The sequence below is a fragment of the Vidua chalybeata genome, chromosome 1 (genome assembly GCF_026979565.1).
Source record: "Vidua chalybeata isolate OUT-0048 chromosome 1, bVidCha1 merged haplotype, whole genome shotgun sequence".
Taxonomy (NCBI): Eukaryota; Metazoa; Chordata; class Aves; order Passeriformes; family Viduidae; genus Vidua; species Vidua chalybeata.
This window is the reverse complement of record NC_071530.1, coordinates 152,477,572-152,505,349: the sequence shown is the minus strand read 5'-3', so window position 1 is coordinate 152,505,349 and position 27,778 is coordinate 152,477,572. Positions and strand designations below refer to the sequence as shown.

The 27,778-nt window shown below is 46.6% G+C and overlaps 1 protein-coding gene across 1 annotated transcript in view; it reads left to right on the top strand.

Annotated features, from left to right (window-relative positions):
• Positions 1-27,778, top strand: part of MROH1 (maestro heat like repeat family member 1) — a 120,628-nt gene that overhangs the window by 67,395 nt on the left and 25,455 nt on the right. The window contains exons 16-19 of the mRNA XM_053945932.1: positions 3,181-3,316; positions 9,242-9,354; positions 12,753-12,905; positions 20,678-20,832. Of these exons, the coding sequence (XP_053801907.1) occupies positions 3,181-3,316; positions 9,242-9,354; positions 12,753-12,905; positions 20,678-20,832 (557 nt within the window). The remainder of the gene's footprint in view (positions 1-3,180; positions 3,317-9,241; positions 9,355-12,752; positions 12,906-20,677; positions 20,833-27,778) is intronic.

Below are 27,778 nucleotides of genomic sequence, written 5' to 3'. Positions count from 1 at the left end.
GGATTTCAATCCCAAATTCCATTCCTGGTTTTCATTCCCATTTTCATTCCCAAAATCTATTCCCGGATTCCATTCCCAGTTTTTATTTCCAGTTTCCATTTCCATTCCCACATTCCATTCCCAGTTTTCATTCCCGGATTCCATTCCCAGTTTTGATTTCCAGTTTCCATTTCCAGATGCCATTCCCTATTTTCTCTCCTGGATTGCATTCCGTAATTTCATTCCCAGATTCTGTTCCCAAATTCCTTTCCCAAATTCCATGCCCAGTTTTCATTCCTGAATTTCATTCTGGTTTTTTTTTCCCAAATTCCACCCCCAATTTTCATTCCCAGATTCCATTCCTGATTTTCACTCCCGGATTTCATTCCCAGTTTCCATCCCTGATTTCCATTCCCAGTTTTTATTCCCAGATTCCATTCCCGGATCCCATTCCCGATTTTCACTCCCAGATTTCATTCCCAATTCCCATCCCTGATTTTCATTCCCAGTTTTTATTCCCAAATTCCATTCCCAAATTCCATTCCCAGTTTTCATTCCCAAATTCCATTCCTGGATTTCAATCCCAGTTTCCAATCTCAAATTCCATTCCTGGTTTTTATTCCCAAATTCCATTCCCAGTTTCCATTCCCAGATTCCATTCCCGGATCCCATTCCCGATTTTCACTCCCAGATTTCATTCCCAATTCCCATCCCCGATTTCCATTCCCAGTTTTTATTCCCAATTTCCATTCCCAGTTTTCATTCCCAAATTCCATTCCTGAATTCCATTCTGAGATTCCAATCCTAGACTCCATTTCCAGATTTCATTCCCAGTTTCCATTCCCAGTTTCCATTCCCAGTTTTCATTCCCAGTTTCCATTTCCAGATTCCATTCCCAGTTTTAAGCACAAATTTTTATTCCTGAATTCCATTCCCGATTTCCATTTCCAATTTTCACTCCTGGATTCCATTCCCAATTTCCCTTCCCAATTTCCCTTCCCAGTTCCCATTCCCAGTTTCTGTTCCCAGATTTCCTTCCCTGTTTTTATCCCCAGTGTTCATTCCCGGATTCTGTTCCCCATTTCCATTCCCAAATTCCATTCCTAGATTCCATTCCTGGATCCCATCCCCGATTTCCATTCCTGATTTCCATCCCCAAATTCCATTCCCAATTTCCATTCCCAGTTTCCATTCCCAGATTCAATTCCTGGATCCCATTCCCGATTTTCACTCCCAATTTCCATTCCCAGTTTCCATTCCCGATTTTCACTCCCAAATTCCATTCCCAGTTTCCATACCTGATTTCCATTCCCCATTTCCATTCCCAAATTCCATTCCCAATTTCCATTCCCAATTTCCATTCCCAGTTTCCATTCCCGATTTTCACACCCAATTTCCATTCCCAGTTTCCATTCCCCATTTCCAGTCCCAAATTCCAATCCCGAATTCCATTCCCAGTTTCCATTCCCAATTTTTATTCCCCATTTCCATTCCCAATTTTCATTCCCGGATTCCATCCCCGATTTCCATCCCCGATTTCCATTCCCAATTTCCGTTCCCAATTTCCATTCCGTGTTTCCATTCCCAATTTTCACTCCCAAATTCCATTCCCAATTTCCATTCCCGATTTCCATTCCCAAATTCCATTCCCAATTTCCATTCCCAATTTCCATTCCGTGTTTCCATTCCCAATTTTCACTCCCAAATTCCATTCCCAATTTCCATTCCGGATTTCCATTCCCAATTTCCATTCCCGATTTCCATTCCCAATTTCCATCCCAAATTCCATTCCCAATTTCCATTCCAGATTTCCATTCCCAGTTTCCATTCCCAGATTCAATTCCTGGATCCCATTCCCGATTTTCACTCCCAAATTCCATTCCCAGTTTCCATACCTGATTTCCATTCCCCATTTCCATTCCCAAATTCCATTCCCAATTTCCATTCCCAGTTTCCATTCCCAGTTTCCATTCCCAATTTTCACTCCCAATTTCCGTTCCCAATTTCCGTTCCCAGTTTCCACCCCCGATTCCCATCCCTGATTCCCATCCCCGATTTCCATTCCCAATTTTTATTCCCCATTTCCATTCCCAGTTTCCATTCCCAGTTTCCACCCCCGATTCAACCCCTGATTCCCATCCCCGATTCCCATCCCCGATTCCCATCCCCGATTTCCATTCCCAATTTCCATTCCCAGTTTCCATTCCCGATTTTCACTCCCAATTTCCATTCCCAGTTTCCATTCCCGATTTTCACTCCCAATTTCCATTCCCAGTTTCCATTCCCAGTTTCCATCCCCGATTTCCATTCCCAATTTCCATTCCCAATTTCCATTCCCCATTTCCATTCCCAATTTTCACTCCCAATTTCCGTTCCCAATTTCCATTCCCAGTTTCCATTCCCAGTTTCCATTCCCAATTTTCACTCCCAATTTCCGTTCCCAATTTCCATTCCCAGTTTCCATTCCCGATTTTCACTCCCAATTTCCATTCCCAGTTTCCATTCCCAGTTTCCACCCCCGATTCCCATTCCCGATTCCCATTCCCGATTCCCACCCCCGATTTCCATCCCTGATTCCCACCCCCGATTCCCATTCCCAATTTCCATTCCCAGTTCCCATTCCCAGTTTCCATTCCCAGTTTCCACCCCCGATTTCCATCCCCGATTCCCACCCCCGATTTCCATCCCCGATTTCCATTCCCAATTTCCATTCCCAATTTCCATTCCCAATTTCCATTCCCAATTTCCATTCCCCGTTTCCATTCCCAGTTTCCACCCCCGATTCCCATTCCCAATTCCCACCCCCGATTTCCATCCCCGATTCCCATTCCCGATTCCCACCCCCGATTTCCACCCCCGATTTCCATTCCCAATTTCCATCCCCAATTTCCATTCCCAGTTTCCATTCCCGATTCCCATTCCCAATTTCCATTCCCAATTTCCATTCCCAATTTCCATTCCCAGTTTCCATTCCCAGTTTCCATCCCCAATTTCCATCCCCGATTCCCACCCCCGATTTCCACCCCCGATTCCCATTCCCAATTCCCACCCTCGATTTCCATCCCTGATTTCCACTCCCGATTCCCACCCCCGATTTCCACCCCCGATTTCCATTCCCAATTTCCATCCCCAATTTCCACCCCCGATTCCCACCCCCGATTCCCATTCCCATTTTTTATTCCCGTTTTTTTTTCCCGGCAGGCCGTGACCCCGTTCCCGGCGCTGGCCCCGCTGCTGGCGCTGCTGGCCCCGCGCTGCTCCGACGCAATTCCCCAAATCCGCGCCGATTCCCTGGATTGCGTCCGCGCCCTGCTGCGCATCCACCTCTTCTACCAAGGTGGGAGCCGCAATTCCGGCCCGGAAAATTCCCGGCGGGGAAAAATTCCCGGTTTTCCGGGGCTCCTCTGTGCCAGATTTGGGGGTTTTGGGATTTTGGGAATGGTTTTCCTGAGGATTTTGGGATTTTTGGGAATGGTTTCCTGAGTTTTTTGGGATTTGGGGGGTTTTAGGAATGGTTTTCCTGAGTTTTTTGGGATTTTTTGGGAATGGTTTTCCTGACGATTTTGGGATTTTTGGGAATGGTTTTCCTGTGGATTTTGGGATTTTTGGGAATGGTTTTCCTGAGGATTTTGGGAGTTTTGGGAATGGTTTCCTGAGTTTTTTGGGATTTGGGGGGTTTTGGGAATGGTTTTCCTGAGTTTTTGGGATTTTTGGGAATGGTTTTCCTGAGGATTTTGGGATTTTTGGGAATGGTTTTCCTGAGGATTTTGGGATTTGTGGGAAGGGTTTCCTGGTTTTTATGGGATTTTGGGAGTTTTGGGAAGGGTTTCCTGAGGTTTTTTGGGATTTTGGGATTTTTGGGAAGGGTTTTCCTGAGGATTTTGGGATTTTGGGAATGGTTTTCCTGAGGATTTTGGGATTTTTGGGAATGGTTTTCCTGAGGATTTTGGGATTTTTGGGAATGGTTTTCCTGAGGATTTTGGGATTTTGGGATTTTTGGGAATGGTTTTCCTGAGGATTTTGGGATTTGTGGGAAGGGTTTCCTGGTTTTTATGGGATTTGGGGACTTTTGGGAATGGTTTTCCTGAGGGATTTTGGGATTTTTGGGAAGGATTTCCTGGGTTTTTTGGGATTTGGGGGGTTTTGGGAATGGTTTTCCTGAGGATTTTGGGATTTTGGGAAGGGTTTCCAGAGTTTTTTGGGATTTTGGGAATGGATTCCTGGGTTTCTTGGGATTTTGGGAGTTTTGGGAAGGGTTTTCCTGAGGTTTTTTGGGAATGGGTTTCCCAGGGATTTTTTGGGGGTTTTGGGGATGGTTTTCCCAAGGTTTTTTGGGATTTTGGGGGTTTTGGGAATGGTTTTCCTGAGGATTTTGGGATTTTTGGGAATGGTTTTCCTGAGGATTTTGGGATTTTGGGATTTTTGGGAATGGTTTTCCTGAGGATTTTGGGATTTGTGGGAAGGGTTTCCTGGTTTTTATGGGATTTGGGGACTTTTGGGAATGGTTTTCCTGAGGGATTTTGGGATTTTTGGGAAGGATTTCCTGGGTTTTTTGGGATTTGGGAAGGGTTTTGGGAAGGGTTTTCCTGAGGATTTTGGGATTTTGGGAAGGGTTTCCAGAGTTTTTTGGGATTTTGGGAATGGATTCCTGGGTTTCTTGGGATTTTGGGAGTTTTGGGAAGGGTTTTCCTGAGGTTTTTTGGGAATGGGTTTCCCAGGGATTTTTTGGGGGTTTTGGGGATGGTTTTCCCAAGGTTTTTTGGGATTTTGGGGGTTTTGGGAATGGTTTTCCTGAGGGTTTTTGGGAATTTGGGGTTTTTGGGAAGGGTTTCCTGAGGGTTTTTGGGATTTGGGGATTTTGGGAATGGTTTCCTGGGTTTTATGGGATTTGGGGAGTTTTGGGAAGGGTTTCCGGGGTTTTTGGGAATGGGTTTCCCGAGGCTTTTTGGGGGTTTTGGGAATGGTTTTCCTGAGGTTTTTGGGGAGTGTTGGGAATGTTTTCCCAAGATTTTTTGGGATTTTGGGGTTTTTGGGATTGGTTTTCCTGAGGGGTTTTTGTGATTTTTGGGAAGGCTTTTCCTGAGGTTTTTTGGGATTTTGATGTTTTTGGGATTGGTTTTCCTGGGGATTGTTGGGAATTTGAGGTTTTTGGGAAGGGTTTTCCAGAGGTTTTTTTTGGATTTTGGGATTTTTGAGAATGGTTTTCCTGAGGATTTTGGGATTTTTGGGAAGGGTTTCCTGGGTTTTTTGGGATTTGGGGGGTTTTGGGAATGGTTTTCCTGAGTTTTTGGGGATTTTTGGGAATGGTTTTCCTGAGTTTTTGGGGATTTTTGGGAATGGTTTTCCTGAGGATTTTGGGATTTTTGGGAATGGTTTTCCTGAGGATTTTGGGATTTGTGGGAAGGGTTTCCTGGTTTTTATGGGATTTTGGGAGTTTTGGGAAGGGTTTCCTGAGGTTTTTTGGGATTTTGGGATTTTTGGGAATGGTTTTCCTGAGGATTTTGGGATTTGTGGGAAGGGTTTCCTGGTTTTTATGGGATTTGGGGATTTTTGGGAAGGGTTTTCCTGAGGATTTTGGGATTTTGGGAAGGGTTTCCAGTGTTTTTTGGGATTTTGGGAATGGATTCCTGGGTTTCTTGGGATTTTGGGAGTTTTGGGAAGGGTTTTCCTGAGGTTTTTTGGGAATGGTTTCCCAGGGATTTTTTGGGGGTTTTGGGGATGGTTTTCCCAAGGTTTTTTGGGATTTTGGGGGTTTTGGGAATGGTTTTCCTGAGGGTTTTTGGGATTTTGGGTTTTTGGGAAGGGTTTCCTGAGGGTTTTTGGATTTGGGGATTTTGGGAATGGTTTCCTGGGTTTTATGGGATTTGGGGAGTTTTGGGAAGGGTTTCCGGGGTTTTGGGAATGGGTTTCCCGAGGCTTTTTGGGGGTTTTGGGAATGGTTTTCCTAAGGTTTTTGGGGAGTGTTGGGAATGTTTTCCCAAGATTTTTTGGGATTTTGGGATTTTTTGGGAATGGTTTTCCTGAGATTTTTGAGTATGGAGTTCTCAGGTTGTCCAGCAGGGGGCGCTGCTTCCCTTTGGAATTTTGGGATTTTGGGGTTTTTGGGAAGGGTTTTCCTGGGTTTTTTGGGATTTTGGGGGTTTTGGGAAGGGTTTTTCTGAGGTTTTTTGGGGATTTTGGGTTTTTTGGGAAGGGTTTTCCTGGGGATTTTTGGGAATGGTTTGCCCAAGGTTTTTTTGGCATTTTTGGGAATGGTTTTCCAGTGGTTTTTTTGAGTTTTGGGGAAGGGTTTTCCTGAGCATTTTTGGGATTTTGGGGGGTTTTGGGAAGGCTTTTCCTGAGGTTTTTTGGGGTTTTCGGGAATGGGTTTCCCGAGGCTTCTTGGGGGTTTTGGGAAGGGTTTTCCTGGGGATTTTTGGGATTTTTGGGAATGGTTTTCCCAAGGTTTTTGAGCGTGGAGCTCCCAGGTTGTCCAGCAGGGGGTGCTGCTTCCCTTTGGGATTTTGGGGTTTTTGGGAAGGGTTTTCCTGAGGATTGTTGGGAATTTGGGATTTTTGGGAAGGGTTTTTCTGAGTTTTTTTTGTGATTTTGGGTTTTTTGGGAAGGGTTTTCCTGGGGATTTTTTGGGATTTTGGGATTTTTGAGAATGGTTTTCCTGAGGATTTTGGGATTTTTGGGAAGGGTTTCCTGGGTTTTTTGGGATTTGGGGGGTTTTGGGAATGGTTTTCCTGAGTTTTTGGGGATTTTTGGGAATGGTTTTCCTGAGTTTTTGGGGATTTTTGGGAATGGTTTTCCTGAGGATTTTGGGATTTTTGGGAATGGTTTTCCTGAGGATTTTGGGATTTGTGGGAATGGTTTTCCTGAGGATTTTGGGATTTGTGGGAAGGGTTTCCTGGTTTTTATGGGATTTTGGGAGTTTTGGGAAGGGTTTCCTGAGGTTTTTTGGGATTTTGGGATTTTTGGGAATGGTTTTCCTGAGGATTTTGGGATTTTTGGGAATGGTTTTCCTGAGGATTTTGGGATTTGTGGGAATGGTTTTCCTGAGGATTTTGGGATTTGTGGGAAGGGTTTCCTGGTTTTTATGGGATTTGGGGATTTTTGGGAATGGTTTTCCTGAGGGATTTTGGGATTTTTGGGAATGGTTTTCCTGAGGATTTTGGGATTTTTGGGAATGGTTTTCCTGAGGATTTTGGGATTTTGGGATTTTTGGGAATGGTTTTCCTGAGGATTTTGGGATTTGTGGGAAGGGTTTCCTGGTTTTTATGGGATTTGGGGATTTTTGGGAAGGGTTTTCCTGAGGATTTTGGGATTTTGGGAAGGGTTTCCAGTGTTTTTTGGGATTTTGGGAATGGATTCCTGGGTTTCTTGGGATTTTGGGAGTTTTGGGAAGGGTTTTCCTCAGGTTTTTTGGGAATGGGTTTCCCAGGGATTTTTTGGGGGTTTTGGGGATGGTTTTCCCAAGGTTTTTTGGGATTTTGGGGGTTTTGGGAATGGTTTTCCTGAGGGTTTTTGGGAATTTGGGGTTTTTGGGAAGGGTTTCCTGAGGGTTTTTGGGATTTGGGGATTTTGGGAATGGTTTCCTGGGTTTTATGGGATTTGGGGAGTTTTGGGAAGGGTTTCCGGGGTTTTTGGGAATGGGTTTCCCGAGGCTTTTTGGGGGTTTTGGGAATGGTTTTCCTAAGGTTTTTGGGGAGTGTTGGGAATGTTTTCCCAAGATTTTTTGGGATTTTGGGATTTTTGGGAATGGTTTTCCTGAGATTTTTGAGTATGGAGTTCTCAGGTTGTCCAGCAGGGGGCGCTGCTTCCCTTTGGAATTTTGGGATTTTGGGTTTTTGGGAAGGGTTTTCCTGGGTTTTTTGGGATTTTGGGGGTTTTGGGAAGGGTTTTTCTGAGGTTTTTTGGGGATTTTGGGTTTTTTGGGAAGGGTTTTCCTGGGGATTTTTGGGAATGGTTTGCCCAAGGTTTTTTTGGCATTTTTGGGAATGGTTTTCCAGTGTTTTTTTTGAGTTTTGGGGAAGGGTTTTCCTGAGCATTTTTGGGATTTTGGGGGGTTTTGGGAAGGATTTTCCTGAGGATTTTTGGGGTTTTCGGGAATGGGTTTCCCGAGGCTTCTTGGGGGTTTTGGGAAGGGTTTTCCTGGGGATTTTTGGGATTTTTGGGAATGGTTTTCCCAAGGTTTTTGAGCGTGGAGCTCCCAGGTTGTCCAGCAGGGGGCGCTGCTTTCCTTCGGGATTTTGGGGTTTTTGGGAAGGGTTTTCCTGAGTTTTTTTTGTGATTTTGGGTTTTTTGGGAAGGGTTTTCCTGGGGATTTTTTGGGAATTTGGGATTTTTGGGAATGGTTTTCCCAAGGTTTTTGAGCATGGAGTTCCCAGGTTGTCCAGCAGGGGGCGCTGCTTCCCTTTGGAATTTTGGGATTTTGGGTTTTTGGGAAGGGTTTTCCTGGGTTTTTTTTGGGATTTTGGGGTTTTGGGAAGGGTTTTTCTGAGTTTTTTTGGGTATTTGGGGTTTTTTGGGAGGGGTTTTCCTGGGGATTTTTTGGGATTTTGGGATTTTTTGGGAATGGTTTTCCTGAGATTTTTGAGTATGGAGTTCTCAGGTTGTCCAGCAGGGGGCGCTGCTTCCCTTTGGAATTTTGGGATTTTGGGTTTTTGGGAAGGGTTTTCCTGGGTTTTTTGGGATTTTGGGGTTTTGGGAAGGGTTTTTCTGAGTTTTTTTGGGTATTTGGGGTTTTTTGGGAGGGGTTTTCCTGGGGATTTTTTGGGATTTTGGGATTTTTTGGGAATGGTTTTCCTGAGATTTTTGAGTATGGAGTTCCCAGGTTGTCCAGCAGGGGGCGCTGCTTCCCTTTGGAATTTTGGGATTTTTGGGAAGGGTTTTCCGGAGGTTTTTTGGGAATTTTGAGAATGGTTTTCCAGTGGTTTTTTTTTTTTGAGTTTTTGGGAAGGGTTTTCCTGAGGAATTTTTGGGATTTTTGGGAATGGACTTTCTTGATTTTTGGGCCAATTCCAGCCCCAAAACTGGGAAGGAACCCTTGGAAATTTCCAGGAAAATTGAGGGGGGAAAAGGAGAAAATTCCGGAATTTTAACTTTGGAAAATCCTCTAGAGATCACCCGAACCTTGGAATTCCAGAGGGATTTTTTTGGGCTAATTCCAGGCCCAAAATTGTGGGAGAAGAGAAAAATCCTGGAGTTTTGGGCTTGGAAAAGGCGCCAAAATTCCAGGATTTTCCGCATTTCCGCGGAATTGCGGTTGTGTCCGCAGGGTTCTCGCGGGATCACCGGGACGAGGCGCTGGAGGAGCTGCAGGCGCTGAAGGAGGGGCTGGAAAATCCCGACGTCGCCGTCCTCTTCCACACCTGCAGCCGCCTGGGAGCCGTGAGCAACGGGAATGCCGCAGTCCCGGGGATGCCGGGGAAATTGGGGATTTTGGGGGGTTTTGGGGGGTTTTGGGGGAATTTTGGGGATTTTTGGGGATTTTTGGGGAATTTTGGGGAATGTTTTGGGGATTTTTGGGAAGTTTTGGGATTTTGGGGGGGTTTGGGGGATTTTTTGGGGGATTTGGGGGGATTTTTGGGGAATTCTGGGGATTTTTGGGGATTTTTTGGGGAATTTTGGGGATTTTTTTGGGAGAATTTTGGGGATTTTTTGGGGAATTTTGGGGATTTTTTGGGAAGTTTTGGGATTTTGGGGGGGTTTTGGGGGATTTTTTGGGGGATTTGGGGGATTTTTGGGGGAATTTTGGGATTTTTGGGGATTTTTTGGGGAATTTTGGGGATTTTTGGGGATTTTTTGGGGGAATTTTTGGGATTTTTGGGGGAATTTTGGGGATTTTTGGGGATTTTTTTGGGAGAATTTTGGGGATTTTGGGGGATTTTGTTTTGGGGAATTTTTGGGATTTTTTGGGGAATTTTGGGGGATTTTTGGGATTTTTTGGGAGAATTTTGGGGATTTTTTGGGAATTTTGGGGATTTTTGGGGAAGTTTTGGGATTTTTGGGAAGTTTTGGGGATTTTTGGGGATTTGGGGGATTTTTGGGGGAATTTTGGGGATTTTTGGGGATTTTTTGGGGGAATTTTGGGGATTTTTGGGGGAATTTTGGGGATTTTTGGGGAATTTGGGGGAATTTTGGGGAATTTTGGGGGATTTTTTGGGAAGTTTTGGGATTTTGGGGGGGTTTTGGGGGATTTTTTGGGGGATTTTTGGGGATTTTTGGGGAATTCTGGGGTTTTTTGGGGATTTTTTGGGGAATTTTGGGGATTTTTTGGGGGAATTTTGGGGATTTTTGGGGGGAATTCTGGGGATTTGGGGAATTTTTGGGATTTTTTTTGGGGCATTTTTGGGGATTTTTTTGGGAATTTTGGGGATTTTTTGGGGATTTTTGGGGAGTTTTTGGGGAATTTTGGGGAATTTTTTGGGGATTTTTGGGAAGTTTTGGGATTTTTGGGGGGTTTTGGGGGATTTTTTGGGGGATTTGGGGGGATTTTTGGGGAATTCTGGGGATTTTTGGGGATTTTTTGGGGAATTTTGGGGATTTTTGGGGGGAATTTTGGGGATTTTTGGGGAAGTTTTGGGATTTTTGGGGGGTTTTGGGGGATTTTTTGGGGATTTGGGGGATTTTTTGGGGGAATTTTGGGATTTTTGGGGATTTTTTTGGGGAATTTTGGGGATTTTTGGGATTTTTGGGATATTTTTGGGGAATTTTGGGGATTTTTGGGGATTTTTTGGGGAAATTTTGGGATTTTTGGGGGAATTTTGGGGATTTTTGGGGAATTTGGGGAATTTTGGGGAATTTTGGGGAATTTTTGGGAAGTTTTGGGATTTTTGGGGGATTTTTGGGGATTTTTTTGGGGAATTTTGAGGATTTTTGGAGAACTTTGGGATTTTTGGGGAATTTTGGGGAATGTTTTGGGGGATTTTTGGGAAGTTTTGGGATTTTTGGGGGGTTTTGGGGATTTTTTGGGGGAATTTTGGGGGATTTTGGGGATTTTTTGGGGGAATTTTGGGGATTTTGGGGCTTTTTTGGGGGAATTTTGGGATTTTTGGGGATTTTTTTGGGTAATTTTGAGGATTTTTTGGGGGATTTTGCGGATTTTTTTGGGGATTTTTGGGGAATTTTGGGGAATTTTGCGGAATTTTTGGGATTTTTTGGGGAATTTTGGGGATCTTTCGGGGGATTTTAGGGAATGTTTTGGGGAATTTTGGGGATTTTTTGGGGATTTTTGGGATTTTTTGGGGGATTTTGGGGATTTTTGGGGATTTTTTGGGGAATTTTGGGGATTTTGGGGATTTTTTTGGGGAATTTTGGGATTTTTGGGGATTTTTGGGGCAATTTTGGGATTTTTGGGGATTTTTGGGGATTTTTTGGGGGAATTTTGGGATTTTTGGGGATTTTTTTGGGGAATTTTGTGGGATTTTGGGGATTTTTTGGGGAATTTTTGGGATTTTTGGGGGAATTTTGGGATTTTTGGGGAATTTGGGAGAATTTTGGGGAATTTTTGGGAAGTTTTGGGATTTTTGGGGGGTTTTGGGGGGATTTTTGGGGAATTTTGAGGATTTTTTGGGGAATTTTTGGGAATTTTTGGGGAATTTTTTTGGGAATGCTTGGGATTTTTGGGGGGATTTTTGGGGATTCTTTGAGAATTTTTTGGGATTTTGAGGGGTTTTTGGGGATTTTTTGGGGATTTTGGGGGAATTTGGGGGAATGTTTTGGGCGATTTTTAGGAAATTTTGGGATTTTTGGGGGGATTTTTGGGGATTTTGGGGGGATTTTGGGGGGATTTTTTGGGGATTTTTTTAGGGAATTTTGAGGATTTTTTGGGGAATTTTTGGGAATTTTTTTGGAATTTTGGGGGATTTTTTGGGGATTTTTGGGGGGTTTTCGGGGAATTTTTGGGGAATTTTGGGGTTTTTTTGGGATTTTGGGGGATTTTTTTGGGGGATTTTTGGGGATTTTTGGGAATTTTTTGGGGGAATTTTGGGGGATTTTTGGGGATTTTGGGGATTTTTTGGGGGATTTTTGGGATTTTTGGGATTTTTTTTGGGAATTTTGGGGATTTTTGGGATTTTTTGGGGGGAATTTTGGGGATTTTTGGGGATTTTTTGGGGGAATTTTTTGGGATTTTTGGGGGAATTTTGGGGATTTTTGGGGAATTTGGGGGAATTTTGGGGAATTTTTGGAATTTTGGGATTTTTGGGGGGTTTTGGGGGATTTTTTGGGGATTTTTGGGATTTTTTTGGGGAATTTTGGGGAATTTTTTGGGGGGAATTTTTGGGATTTTTTTGGGGAATTTTGGGGATTTCTGAGGATTTTTTTGGGGAATTTTTGGGATTTTTTGGGGAATTTGGGGGATTTTTGGGGAATTTTGGGGAATGTTTTGGGGATTTTTGGGGAAGTTTTGGGATTTTTGGGGGGTTTTGGGGGATTTTTTGGGGGATTTGGGGGATTTCTTTGGGGAATTTTGGGGAATTTTGGGGATTTTTTTGGGTTTTTTTTTATTTTTTGGGTTTTTTTGTGTTTTTTTTTATTTTATTTTTTGGGGATTTTTTGGTTTTTTTTATTTTTGGGCATTTTTTTTATTTTCATTTTTTTTTCCATTTCTGGGTGTTTTTTTGGATATTTCTGCGTGGGTTTTTTTTTATTTTTCGCGCGTTTTTTTGGGGATTTTTTGCCGGTTTTTTGGCTTTTTTTTGTCGATTTTTTCAGGATTTTCTTTACGCGCTCCCCCCCAGCCCTCGGCAATTCCCGATTTTGGGAATTCTTTTCCCTCCCCGCAGGTGCTGGGGAGGCGAATCCCCCCGGAGCAGCTCCCGGGGCTGCTCCTGGCGCTGCTGGAGGCCTGGCAGGATCCCGAGGGGAATTGCGGCCGCGCCGCCGCCGCGCTCGGCAACGCCCTGATCCGGGAACGGGGCGGGATCCTGCAGGAAAAGGTGGGAATTCCCAAAATTCCCAACAATTCCTAAAAAATTCCCAACATTCCTGCTCCGGGAACGGGGCGGGATCCTGCAGGAAAAGGTGGGAATTCCCAAAATTCCCAACAATTCCTAAAAAATTCCCCAAATTCCTGCTCCGGGAACGGGGCGGGATCCTGCAGGAAAAGGTGGGAATTGCCAGAATTCCCAACAATTCCTAAAGAGTCCCAAAATTAATTCCAAAAATTCCCCAAATTTAACTCCCAAAATTCCTGAAATTAAGCCCCAGAATTCCCAAAATTAATTCCCAAAATTCCCCAAATTCCTGCTGCGGGAGAGGGGCGGGATCCTGCAGGAAAAGGTGGGAATTCCCAAAATTCCATTCCCAAAACTCCTGAAATTAAGTCCCAGAATTTCCAAAATTAATTCCCAACATTTATTCCCAAAATTCCTGAAATGAATTCCCAAAATTCCCCAAATTCCTGCTGCAGGAAAAGGTGGGAATTGCCAAAATTAATTCCCAAAATTAATTCCCCAAATGAATTCCCAAAATTCCCCAAATTCCTGCTCTGGGAGAGCTGAGGAATCCTGCAGGAAAAGGTGGGAATTCCCAAAATTCCCAACAATTCCTAAAGATTCCCAACATTCCTGCTCCGGGAACGGGGCGGGATCCTGCAGGAAAAGGTGGGAATTGCCAAAATTCCCAACAATTCCTAAAAAATTCCCAACATTCCTGATCCGGGAACGGGGCGGGATCCTGCAGGAAAAGGTGGGAATTGCCAGAATTCCCAACAATTCCTAAAGATTCCCAACATTAATTCCAAAAATTCCCCAAATTTAATTCCCAAAATTCCTGAAATTAAGCCCCAGAATTCCCAAAATTAATTCCCAAAATTCCCCAAATTCCTGCTGCGGGAGAGGGGCGGGATCCTGCAGGAAAAGGTGGGAATTCCCAAAATTCCATTCCCAAAACTCCTGAAATTGAGTCCCAGAATTTCCAAAATTAATTCCCAACATTTAGTCCCAAAATTCCTGAAATGAATTCCCAAAATTCCCCAAACTCCTGCTGCAGGAAAAGGTGGGAATTGCCAAAATTAATTCCCAAAATTAATTCCCCAAATGAATTCCCAAAATTCCCCAAATTCCTGCTCTGGGAGAGCTGAGGAATCCTGCAGGAAAAGGTGGGAATTCCCAAAATTCCCAACAATTCCTAAAGATTCCCAATATTTCTGATCCGGGAACGGGGCGGGATCCTGCAGGAAAAGGTGGGAATTCCCAAAATTCCTAAAAAATTCCCAACATTCCTGGTGTAGGAGAGGGGCGGGATCCTGCAGGAAAAGATGGGAATCCCCAAAATTTCATTCCCAAAACTCCTGAAATTAAGTCCCAAAATTCCCAACATTAATTCCCAACATTTATTCCAAAAATTCCCCAAATGTAATTCCCAAAATTCCTGAAATTAAGTCCCAAAATTCCCCAAATTTCATTCCCAAAACTCCTGAAATTAAGCCCCAGAATTCCCAAAATTAATTCTCAAAATTTATTCCCAAAATTCCTGAAATGAATTCCCAAAATTCCCCAAATTCCTGCTGCGGGAGAGGGGAGGGATCCTGCAGGAAAAGGTGGGAATTGCCAAAATTTCATTCCCAAAATTCCTGAAATTAAGTCCCAAAATTCCCAACATTAATTCCCAAAATTTATTCCCAAAATTCCCAAAATTCCTGCTCCGGGAGAGGGGAGGGAATCCTGCAGGAAAAGGTCGGAATTCCCAAAATTTCATTCCCAAAATTCCTAACATTAAGTCCCAGAATTCCCCAAAATTCCCAAAATTCATTCCCAAAATTGAGTCCCAAAATTCCCAAAGTTAATTCCCAATATTCCCCAAATTCCTGCTCTGGGAGTGGAGGGAATCCTGCAGGAAAAGGTCGGAATTCCCAAAATTCCCAAACTGGAATTCCCCAAACTCCTGAAATTAAGCCCCAGAATTCCCAAAATTAATTCCCAACATTTATTCCCAAAATTCCTGAAATGAATTCCCAAAATTCCCCAAATTCCTGCTCCGGGAGAGGGGAGGGATCCTGCAGGGAAAGGCCGGAATTCCCAAAATTTCGTTCCCAAAATTCCTGACATTAAGTCCCAGAATTCCCAAAATTTATTCCCAAAATTCCCCAAATTCCTGCTCCAGGAACGGGGCGGGATCCTGCAGGAAAAGGTGGGAATTCCCAAAATTTAATTCCCAAAATTTATTCCCAAACTTCCTGAAAGGAATTCGCAGAATTGCAGAAAATTCCCAAAATTTAATGCCCAAAATTCCCAACATTTAATTCCCAAAATTCCTGAAATTAAGTCCCAAAATTCCCAAAATTAATTCCCCAAATTCCCAAAATAAGTCCTAAAATTCCTGAAATTCCAGAATTCCCGGGATTCCTACAAATTCCTGGAATTTCCAGAATTCCCAGAAATCCCCAAATTAATTCCTGAAATTCCCCACATTTCCAAAATCCCCAAAATTCCTGAAATTAATTCTCAAAATTCCCAAATTTCCCCAAATTAATTCCCAAAATTAATTCCTAAAATTGTCCCAAAATTCCCAGAGGCACTTCCAGGGGTTTTTCCAAGGCCAAAATTCCGGAATTTTCTCTTCTCCCAAATTTTCCTGGAATTTTTGAAGGACTCAACCACAGGAATTTGCCCCAAAAAATTGGGAAAAGACCCAAATTCCCAGTTTTTTTGGGGTGGACTCTGTGATTTTCCAAGCTTGGAATTCCAGGATTTTCTCTTTTCCCGAATTTTCCTGGAATTTTCCAGGGGTTCCTTCCCAATTTTTGGGGCTGGAATTTGCCCAAAAATTGGGAAAAATCCCAAATTCCCTCTGGAATTCCATCTCCTGGTCACCTCCGGGTTTTTCCAAGCTTGGAATTCCAGGATTTTCTGTTTTCCCGAATTTTCCTGGAATTTTCCAGGGGTTCCTTCCCAATTTTTGGGGCTGGAATTTGCCCAAAAATTGGGAAAAAATCCCAAATTCCCTCTGGAATCCCAGGATTTTCGGGATATCCCCCCCTAATTGGGAACAGCCGCTGCCTCATTCCCGCTTTTCCTTCGGAATTCCCATTTGGGAAGGCTCCAAATCCGAGACATTCCCAAAAATTTGGGCTCTTCCCGAAATTCCCGAGGCGAGGGGGCTCCCAAAGGGTGGGAATTGGCTCCTCCCGGGTCGGATTTTTGGGAATTTTTTCCCGTGGAAAAGGTTGGAAGGGGGGAGGGGTTGTAATTCCACACGGGATAAATCCACGGGAATTTGGGAAATTGGGAATGGGGAAAATGGGGAAATTGGGAATGGGAATTTGGGATGTTTGAAAATTGGGAATAATGGGAATGGGAATTTGGGAATTGAGAATGGGAAGTTGGGAATGGGAATTGGGGGAAGTGGGAAAAATGGGGAAAATGGGAATGGGAAAAATGGGAATGGGAAATTGGGAAAAATGGGAATGGGAATTTGGGAAATTGGGAAAGTGGGAAAATGGGAATGGGAAATTGGGAAATTGGGAAACTGAGAAAGGAAAATTGGGAGTGGGAGTGGGAAAATGGGAATGGGAAATTGGAAAAGAGGGAAAATGGGAAATTGGGAAATTGGGAAAAATGGGGAATTGGGAAAGTGGGAAATTGGGAAAATGGGGGGAAATGGGAAATTGGGAATTGGGAAACTGGGAAAGGGAAATTCGGAATGGGAGTGGGAAAATGGGAATGGGAATTTGGGAAATTGGGAAAAATGGGGAATTGGGAATGGGAAATTGGGAAAATGGGGGAAAATAGGAAGTTGGGGAAATGGAATGGGAATTTGGGAAATTGGGAAAGTGGGAAATTGGGAAAATGGGAAATTGGGAATTGGGAAACTGAGAAAGGAAAATTGGGAGTGGGAGTGGGAAAATGGGAATGGGAAATTGGAAAAGAGGGAAAATGGGAAATTGGGAATTGGGAAATTGGGAAAATGGGGGAAAATGGGAAATTGGGAATTGGGAAACTGAAAATGGGAAATTGGGAATAGGAGTGGAAGAATGGGAATGGGAAATTGGGGAAAATGGGAAATTGGGGAGTGGGGAAAATGGGAATGGGAACATGGGAAATTGGGAAAAATGGGAATAGGAGTGGGAAAATGGGAATGGGCAATTGGGAAAAATGGGAATAGGAAGGGGGAAATTGGGAAAATGGGAATTTGGGAAATTGGGAAAGTGGGAAATTGGGAAAATGGGAAAAATAGGAAATTGGGAATTGGGAAAGTGGGAAAGGAAAATTGGGAGTGGGAGTGGGAAAATGGGAATGGGAAAGATGGGAAATTGGGAAATTGGGGAAAATGGGAAATTGGGAATTGGGAATTTGGGAATGAGAATTTGGGAAATTGGGAAAGTGGGAAATTGGGAATTGGGAAACTGGGAAAGGGAAATTGGGAATAGGAGTGGGAAAAATGGGAATGGGAAACAGGGAATGGGGATTTGGGAAATTGGGAATTGGGAATGGAAATTTGGGAAATTGGGAAACTGGGAAAATGGGGAATTGGGAAACTGGGAATGGGAAAAATGGGAATAGGAAATTGGGGAAAATGGGAATGGGGAATTGGGAATTGGGAATGGAAATTTAGGAAATTGGGAAAAATGGGAAAAATGGAAAAATGGGAACTTGGGAATTGGGAAACTGGGAATGGGAAAATTGGGAATAGGAAATTGGGAAAAATGGGAATGGGGAATTGGGGATGGGATTTGGAACAATGGGAATGGGAGAAATGGGAAATGGAAATTGGGAAATTGGGAATGGGAGAAGTGGGAATTGGAATTTGGGAACTTGGAAGTTGGGAAACCTGGGAATGGGGAAAATGGGAATGGGAAAAAAATGGAACAGGAAAAATGGGAATTGGAAACTGGGAAATCTTGAATGGGCAAAGGGGAATGGGAAACTGGGAATGGGAGTGGGAAAAATGGGAATGGGAGAAATGGGAATGGAAACTGGGAATGGGAGAAATGGGAATGGCATAGGGGAAAATGGGAATGGGAAAAAAATTGGAATGGGAAAAATGGGAATTGGAAACTGGGAAATTTTGAATGGGCAAAGGGGAATGGGAAACTGGGAATGGGAATGGGAAAAATGGGAATGGGACAAATGGGAATGGGAAGAATGGGATTGGAAAAATGGGAATGGGAGTGGGAAATTGGGAATGGGGAAAATGGGAATGGGAATTGGAATGGGGATGGGAATGTGCTCCGGGGGATTTCCCAACCCCACCCATTCCACAATTCCAGGATCTCTTTTCCCTGGGAATCTCCCCCAGATTCCTCCCGCTCCGGGGGCATCAGGACCCCAAAACCCTGGAATTCCTCCCTTTGGAAAAACTCTCCAAATCCCCAACCACCCCAAAGCCATCCGGGATTATCCCATGGATCCCATCCCTTTTTTCCCGGGCTCTTCATTCCCGTTTTCCCCAGTTTATCCCAATGATCCACCCCTCTTTTCCCGCTATTCCCGCATTTCCAAGGGTTTTTCCGGGGCCAGAATTCCAGGATTCCCATTTCCCCAGTTAATCCCAAGGCTCCCATCCCTCTTTTCCCGCTATTCCCGGGTTTCCAAGGTTTTTCCAAGGCCAGAATTCCAGGATTCCCGTTTTTCCCAGGTTATCCCAAGGCTCACATCCTTCCTTTCCCAAGCTCTTGATTCCCATTTTCCCCAGTTTATCCCAAGGCTCCGATCCCGGTTTTCCCGCTATTCCTGGGTTTCCAAGGGTTTTTCAGGGGCCAGAATTCCAGGATTCCCATTTTCCCCAGTTTATCCCAAGGCTCCCACCCCTCTTTTCCCACTTTTCCAAGGCTCTTGATTCCCATTTTCCCCAGTTAATCCCAAGGCTCCCACCCCTCTTTTCCCGCCATTCCTTATTCCCAAGGGTTTTTCCAAGGCCAGAATTCCAGGATTCCCATTTTTTCCCAGTTTATCCCAAGGCTCCCATCCCTCTTTTCCCGCTATTCCCGGGTTTCCAAGGGTTTTTCCAAGCCCAGAATTCCAGGATTCCCATTTCCCCAAGATATCCCAAGGCTCCCATCCTTCTTTTCCCACTTTTCCAAGGCTCTTGATTCCCATTTTCCCCAGTTAATCCCAAGAATCCCATCCAGCCTGTCCCGGGTTCTTGATTCCCATTTTCCCAGGTTATCCCAAGGATCCCTTCCCGCTTTTCCGGGGCTCCTAATTCCCATTTTTCCCAGGTTATCCCAAAGATCCCATCCCACTTTTCCCACTATTCCCGGTTCTTGATTCCCATTTTTCCCAAGTTATTCCAATGCTCCCTTCCATCTTTTCCCTTTTTCCCAGGCTCTTGATTTCCATTTTTCCCAGGTTATCCCAAGGATCCCATCCAGCCTTTCCCGGGCTCGTGATTCCCATTTTTCCCAGGTTTTCCCAAGGATCCCATCCCTCTTTTCCTAGGCTATTGATTCCAATTTTTCCCAGGATATCCCAAGGCTCCCACCCCCCTTTTCCCACTATTCCCGGGTTTCCAAGGGTTTTTCCAAGGCCAGAATTCCCGGATTCCCATTTCCCCAGTTTATCCCAAGGCTCCCATCCCTGTTTTCCCGCTATTCCTGGGTTCCCAAGGGTTTTTCAGGGGCCAGAATTCCAGGGTTCCCATTTTCCCCAGTTAATCCCAAGGCTCCCATCCCTCTTTTCCCACTTTCCCAAGGCTCTTGATTCCCGTTTTTCCCAGGTTATCCCAAAAATCCCATCCAGGCTTTCCCGGGTTCTTGATTCCCATTTCCCCAGTTTATCCCAAGGCTCCCACCCCTCTTTTCCCACTTTTCCCGGGTTCCCAAGGGTTTTTCCAAGGCCAGAATTCCCGGATTCCCATTTCCCCAGTTAATCCCAAGGCTCCCACCCCTCTTTTCCCGCCATTCCTTATTCCCAAGGGTTTTTCCGCGGCCAGAATTCCAGGATTCCCATTTTTCCCAGGATATCCCAAGGCTCCCACCCCTCTTTTCCCGCCATTCCTTATTCCCAAGGGTTTTTCCGGGGCCAGAATTCCAGGATTCCCATTTCCCCAGTTTATCCCAAGGCTCCCATCCCTCTTTTCCCACTTTTCCAAGGCTCTTGGTTCCCATTTTCCCCAGTTAATCCCAAGGCTCCCATCCCTCTTTTCCCGCCATTCCTTATTCCCAAGGGTTTTTCCAGGGCCAGAATTCCAGGATTCCCATTTCCCCAGTTTATCCCAAGGCTCCCATCCCTGTTTTCCCGCTATTCCTGGGTTTCCAAGGGTTTTTCAGGGGCCAGAATTCCAGGGTTCCCATTTTCCCCAGTTAATCCCAAGGCTCCCATCCCTCTTTTCCCACTTTCCCAAGGCTCTTGATTCCCGTTTTTCCCAGGTTATCCCAAAAATCCCATCCAGGCTTTCCCGGGTTCTTGATTCCCATTTTCCCCAGTTAATCCCAAGGCTCCCATCCCTCTTTTCCCACTTTCCCAAGCTCTTGATTCCCATTTCCCCAGGATATCCCAAGGCTCCCACCCCCCTTTTCCCGCTATTCCCGGGTTTCCAAGGGTTTTTCCAAGGCCAGAATTCCCGGATTCCCATTTCCCCAGTTAATCCCAAGGCTCCCACCCCTCTTTTCCCGCCATTCCTTATTCCCAAGGGTTTTTCCGGGGCCGGAATTCCAGGATTCCCATTTCCCCAGTTTATCCCAAGGCTCCCACCCCTCTTTTCCCGCTTTTCCCGGGTTCCCAAGGGTTTTTCCGGGGCCGGAATTCCAGGGTTCCGTTGCCCGCAGGTGCCGGAGCTGCTGGCGGCGATCCATGCGCGGCTGGAGCTGCAGCCGGAGCCGCAGCTGGGGCGGGCGGCGCAGCGCTGCGTGCTGCTCCTGGCGCTGCAGCACCCCGAGCGCGTCGTCGGCAGCCTGCTGGCCAGAGCCCTGCCCTTGGACAGGTGGGCAGCGCCCCCGGCGACCTTCCCGGCCCTAAATCCGGCCCTAAGTCCTGCCCCGGTCCTAAATCCAGCCCTAAATCCTGTCCCGGCCCTAAATCCGGCCCTAAGTCCTGTCCCGGTCCTGAATCCAGCCCTAAGTCCTGCCCCGGTCCTAAATCCGGCCCTAAATCCTGTCCCGGCCCTAAATCCGGCCCTAAGTCCTGTCCCGGTCCTAAATCCGGCCCTAAGTCCTGTCCCGTTCCTAAATCCGACCCTAAGTCCTGTCCCGGTCCTAAATCCGGCCCTAAGTCCTGTCCCGGTCCTGAATCCAGCCCTAAGTCCTGTCCCGGTCCTGAATCCGGCCCTAAGTCCTGTCCCGGTCCTGAATCCAGCCCTAAGTCCTGTCCCGTTCCTAAATCCGACCCTAAGTCCTGTCCCGGTCCTGAATCGGGCCCTAAGTCCTGTCCCGGTCCCAAATCCGGCCCTAAGTCCTGTCCCGGTCCCAAATCCGGCCCTAAATCCTGTCCCGGTCCTAAATCCGGCCCTAAGTCCTGTCCCGGTCCTAAATCCGGTCCTAAATCCTGTCCCGTTCCTAAATCCGGTCCTAAGTCCTGTCCCGGTCCTAAATGCGGCCCTAAGTCCTGTCCCGGTCCTAAATCCGGCCCTAAGTCCTGTCCCGGTCCTAAATCCGGCCCTAAGTCCTGTCCCGGTCCTGAATCCGGCCCTAAATCCTGCCCCGGTCCTAAATCCGGCCGTAAATCCTGTCCCGGTCCTGAATCCGGCCCTAAATCCTGCCCCGGTCCTAAATCCAGCCCTAAATCCTGTCCTGGTCCTAAATCCAGCCCTAAATCCAGCCCTGATCCCAAATCCGGCCCTAAATCCTGTCCCGGTCCTAAATCCGGCCCTAAGTCCTGTCCCGGTGCTAAATCCGGCCCTAAGTCCTGTCCCGGTCCTAAATCCGGCCCTAAGTCCTGTCCCGGTCCTGAATCCGGCCCTAAATCCTGCCCCGGTCCTAAATCCGGCCCTAAGTCCTGTCCCGGTCCTGAATCCGGCCCTAAATCCTGCCCCGGTCCTAAATCCGGCCCTAAGTCCTGCCCCGGTCCTAAATCCGGCCCTAAGTCCTGCCCCGGTCCTAAATCCGGCCCTAAATCCTGTCCCGGTCCTAAATCCGGCCCTAAGTCCTGCCCCGGTCCTAAATCCGGCCCTAAGTCCTGCCCCGGTCCTAAATCCGGCCCTAAATCCTGTCCCGGTCCTAAATCCGGCCCTAAATCCTGTCCCGGTCCTAAATCCGGCCCTAAGTCCTGTCCCGGTCCTGAATCCGGTCCTAAATCCTGCCCCGGTCCTAAATCCGGCCCTAAGTCCTGTCCCGGTCCTAAATCCGGTCCTAAATCCTGTCCCGTTCCTAAATCCGGCCCTAAATCCTGTCCCGGTCCTTAATCCGGCCCTAAATCCTGTCCCGGTCCTAAATCCAGCCCTAAATCCTGTCCCGGTCCTAAATCCGGCCCTAAGTCCTGTCCCGTTCCTAAATCCAGCCCTAAATCCTGTCCCGGTCCTAAATCCGGCCCTAAATCCTGTCCCGGTCCTAAATCCGGCCCTAAGTCCTGTCCCGTTCCCAAATCCAACCCTAAATCCTGTCCCGGTCCTAAATCCGGCCCTAAATCCTGTCCCGGTCCTAAATCCGGCCCTAAATCCTGTCCCGGTCCTAAATCCGGTCCTAAGTCCTGTCCCGTTCCTAAATCCGGCCCTAAATCCTGTCCCGTTCCTAAATCCGGCCCTAAGTCCTGTCCCGGTCCTGAATCCGGTCCTAAATCCTGCCCCGGCCCTAAATCCGGCCCTAAGTCCTGCCCTGGTCCTAAATCCGGCCCTAAGTCCTGTCCCGGTCCTAAATCCGGCCCTAAATCCTGTCCCGTTCCTAAATCCGGCCCTAAGTCCTGTCCCGGTCCTAAATCCGGCCCTAAATCCTGTCCCGGTCCTAAATCCGGCCCTAAATCCTGTGCCGGTCCTAAATCCAGCCCTAAGTCCTGCCCAAATCCCAAATGCAGGACCAGTCCCAAATCCAGCCCTAAATCCTGCCCCGACCCCAAATGCGGCCCTAAATCCTTTCCCGGTCCTGAATGCTGGGCCGGTCCCAAATCCAGTCCTAAATCCTGCCCTGGTCCCAAATCCAGTCCTAAATCCTACCCTGGTCCTAAATCCGGCCCTAAATCCAGCCCCGACCCCAAATGCGGCCCTAATCCAGCCCCGGTCCTAAATCCAGTCCTTAATCCTGTCCCGGTCCTGAATCCGGCCCTAAATCCTGCCCCGGTCCCAAATCCAGTCCTAAATCCTGCCCCGATCCCAAATCCAGTCCTAAATCCTGCCCTGGTCCCAAATCCAGTCCTTAATCCTACCCTGGTCCTGAATCCGGCCCTAAATCCTGCCCCGGTCCCAAATCCAGTCCTAAATCCTGTCCCGGTCCCAAATCCAGTCCTAAATCCTGCCCCGGTCCCAAATCCAGTCCTAAATCCTGCCCCGGTCCCAAATCCAGTCCTAAATCCTGGCCCGATCCCAAATCCAGTCCTAAATCCTGCCCTGGTCCCAAATCCAGTCCTAAATCCTACCCTGGTCCTAAATCCGGCCCTAAATCCAGCCCCGACCCCAAATGCGGCCCTAATCCAGCCCCGGTCCTAAATCCAGTCCTTAATCCTGTCCCGGTCCTGAATCCGGCCCTAAATCCTGCCCCGGTCCCAAATCCAGTCCTTAATCCTACCCCTGGTCCTGAATCCGGCCCTAAATCCTGCCCCGGTCCTAAATCCGGCCCTAATCCTGCCCTGGTCCTAAATCCAGCCCTAATCCTGCCCTGGTCCTGAATCCGGCCCTAAATCCTACCCCAGTCCTGAATCCGGTCCTAATCCAGCCCCGGTCCCAATTCCGGCCCTAAATCCTGCCCCGGTCCCAAATCCAGTCCTAAATCCAGCCCCAGTCCTGAATCCGGTACTAAATCCTGCCCCGGTCCTGAATCCGGCCCTAAGTCCTGTCCCGGTCCCAAATGCAGCCCTAAATCCTGCCCTGGTCCTAAATCCAGCCCTAAATCCTGCTCTGATCCCAAATCCAGCCGTAAATCCTGCCCCGATCCTAAATCCAGCCCTAAATCCTGCCCCGGTCCTGAATCTGGCACTAAATCCTGCCCCGGTCCCAAATCCAGCCCTAAATCCTGCCCCGATCCCAAATCCAGCCGTAAATCCTGCCCCGATCCTAAATCCAGCCCTAAGTCCTGCCCCAATCCCGAATGCACAGCCGGTCCCAAATCCAGCCCTAAATCCTGCCCCGGTCCCAAATCCGGCCCTAAATCCAGCCCCGGTCCCAAATCCAGTCCTTAATCCTGTCCCGGTCCTGAATCCGGCCCTAAATCCTGCCCTAAAGCCACCCTTGATCCCAAATCTGGCCCTAAATCCAGCCAAGATCCCGAATGCAGAGCCAGTCCCAAATCCGGCCCTAAATCCTGCCCTGATCCCAAATCCGGCCCTAAATCCTGCCCTGATCCCAAATCCAGTCCTTAATCCTGCCCCAATCCCAAATCCAGGCCTAAATCCTACCCCGGTTCCGAATCCGGCCCTAAATCCTGCCCTGATCCCAAATCCGGCCCTAAATCCAGCCCTAAATCCTGCCCTGATCCCAAATCCGGCCCTAAATCCTGCCCTGATCCCAAATCCGGCCCTAAATCCTGCCCTGATCCCAAATCCGGCCCTAAATCCTGCCCTGATCCCAAATCCGGCCCTAAATCCTGCCCTGATCCCAAATCCGGCCCTAAATCCTGCCCTGATCCCAAATCCAGCCCTAAATCCTGCCCTGATCCCAAATCCGGCCCTAAATCCAGCCCCGACCCCAAATGCGGCCCTAATCCAGCCCCGGTCCTAAATCCAGTCCTTAATCCTGTCCCGGTCCTGAATCCGGCCCTAAATCCTGCCCCGGTCCCAAATCCAGTCCTTAATCCTACCCCTGGTCCTGAATCCGGCCCTAAATCCTGCCCCGGTCCTAAATCCGGCCCTAATCCTGCCCTGGTCCTAAATCCAGCCCTAATCCTGCCCTGGTCCTGAATCCGGCCCTAAATCCTACCCCAGTCCTGAATCCGGTCCTAATCCAGCCCCGGTCCCAATTCCGGCCCTAAATCCTGCCCCGGTCCCAAATCCAGTCCTAAATCCAGCCCCAGTCCTGAATCCGGTACTAAATCCTGCCCCGGTCCTGAATCCGGCCCTAAGTCCTGTCCCGGTCCCAAATGCAGCCCTAAATCCTGCCCTGGTCCTAAATCCAGCCCTAAATCCTGCTCTGATCCCAAATCCAGCCGTAAATCCTGCCCCGATCCTAAATCCAGCCCTAAATCCTGCCCCGGTCCTGAATCTGGCACTAAATCCTGCCCCGGTCCCAAATCCAGCCCTAAATCCTGCCCCGATCCCAAATCCAGCCGTAAATCCTGCCCCGATCCTAAATCCAGCCCTAAGTCCTGCCCCAATCCCGAATGCACAGCCGGTCCCAAATCCAGCCCTAAATCCTGCCCCGGTCCCAAATCCGGCCCTAAATCCAGCCCCGGTCCCAAATCCAGTCCTTAATCCTGTCCCGGTCCTGAATCCGGCCCTAAATCCTGCCCTAAAGCCACCCTTGATCCCAAATCTGGCCCTAAATCCAGCCAAGATCCCGAATGCAGAGCCAGTCCCAAATCCGGCCCTAAATCCTGCCCTGATCCCAAATCCGGCCCTAAATCCTGCCCTGATCCCAAATCCAGTCCTTAATCCTGCCCCAATCCCAAATCCAGGCCTAAATCCTACCCCGGTTCCGAATCCGGCCCTAAATCCTGCCCTGATCCCAAATCCGGCCCTAAATCCAGCCCTAAATCCTGCCCTGATCCCAAATCCGGCCCTAAATCCTGCCCTGATCCCAAATCCGGCCCTAAATCCTGCCCTGATCCCAAATCCGGCCCTAAATCCTGCCCTGATCCCAAATCCGGCCCTAAATCCTGCCCTGATCCCAAATCCGGCCCTAAATCCTGCCCTGATCCCAAATCCAGCCCTAAATCCTGCCCTGATCCCAAATCCGGCCCTAAATCCAGCTCCGATCCCAAATCCAGCCCTGATCCCAAATCCTGGCCTGATCCCAAATCCAGCTCCGATCCCAAATCCAGCCCTGATCCCAAATCCAGCCCCAAATCCAGCCCTGATCCCAAATCCAGCCCCAAATCCAGCCCTGATCCCAAATCCAGCCCCAAATCCAGCCCTGGTCCCAAATCCTGGCCCGATCCCAAATCCAGCCGCGATCCCAAATCCTGCCCCGATCCCTTTCCCGCTATTCCATTCCCTAAAAATCCCTTTTTTATCCCGTTTTTATCCCTTTTTTATGCTTCTTATCCCATTTTTATCCCATTTTTATCCCAGAAATTCCCATTTTTATCCTAGAAATTCCCAAAAATTCCCTGAAATTCCCATTTTTATCCTACTTCTATCCCATTTTTATCCCAGAAATTCCCATTTTTATCCTAGAAATTCCCAGAAATTCCTGGAGAACCCTGAAAATTCCTGAAAATTCCCAAAAATTCCCAAAAAATCCCCAGAAATTCCCGGAAATTCCAGAACATTCCCAGAAATTCCTGAAAATTCCTGAAAATCCCAAAAATTCCCAGAAATTCCCGGAAATTTCTGGAAATTCCTGGAAATTACCGAAGACTTCCAGAAATTCCCAAAATTTCCCCAAAATTTCCGAACATTAAAAAAAATTTCCGAAAATTCCCGAGAATTCCCAAAAATTCCCGGAAATTCCCTGAATTTCCCAGAAATTCCCATTTTTAACCTAGAAAATCCCAGAAAATCCTAAAAATTCCCAGAAATTCACATTTTTATCCCAGAAATTCCCGGAAATTCCCAGAAATTCCCAAAATTTCCCAAAAACTCCAAACAATTCCCGAAAATTCCTGAAAATTCCCGAGAATTCCCAAAAATTCCCGGAAATTCCCATTTTTATCCCAGAAATTCCCATTTTTAACCTAAAAAATCCCCAAAAATTCCCAGAAATTCCCATTTTTATCCCAGAAATCCCCGGAAATTCCCAGAAATTCCCAAAAATTCCCAGAAATTCCCAAAAATTCAAAGAAATTCCCAGTTTTATCCCAGAAATTCCCATTTTAAACCTAAAAATCCCCAGAAATTCCCCTTTTTAACCTAAGAATTCCCAGAAATTCCCATTTTTATCCCAGAATTTCCCATTTTTATCCCAGAAAATCCCAGAAATTCCTGAAAAATTCCTGGAAATTCCCAGAAATTCCAAAAATTTCCGAAAAATTAAAAAAAAAATCCTGAAAATTCCCAGAAATTCCCCAAAATTTCCAAAAATTCCCAGAATTTCCCATTTTTATCCCAGAAATCCCCATTTTTAACCTAAAAAATCCCAGAAATTCCCATTTTTATCCCAGAAATCCCCATTTTTATCCCAGAAATCCCCATTTTTAACCTAAAAAATCCCAGAAATTCCCAATTTTATCCCAGAAATTCCCATTTTTATCCCAGAAATTCCCATTTTTAACCTAAAAAATCCCTGAAATTCCCATTTTTATCCCAGAAATTCCCATTTTTAACCTAAAAAATCCCAGAAATTCCCATTTTTATCCCAGAAATCCCCATTTTTAACCTAAAAAATCCCAGAAATTCCCATTTTTATCCCAGAAATTCCCATTTTTATCCCAGAAATTCCCATTTTTAACCTAAAAAATCCCAGAAATTCCCATTTTTATCCCAGAAATTCCCAATTTTATGCCAGAAATTCCCATTTTTAACCTAGAAAAATCCCAGAAAATCCCCAAAATTCCCAGAAATTCCCATTTTTATCCCAGAAATTCCCATTTTTAACCTAAAAATATCCCAGAAATTCCCATTTTTATCCCAGAAATTCCCATTTTAAACCTAAAAATCCCCAGAAATTCCCCTTTTTAACCTAAGAATTCCCA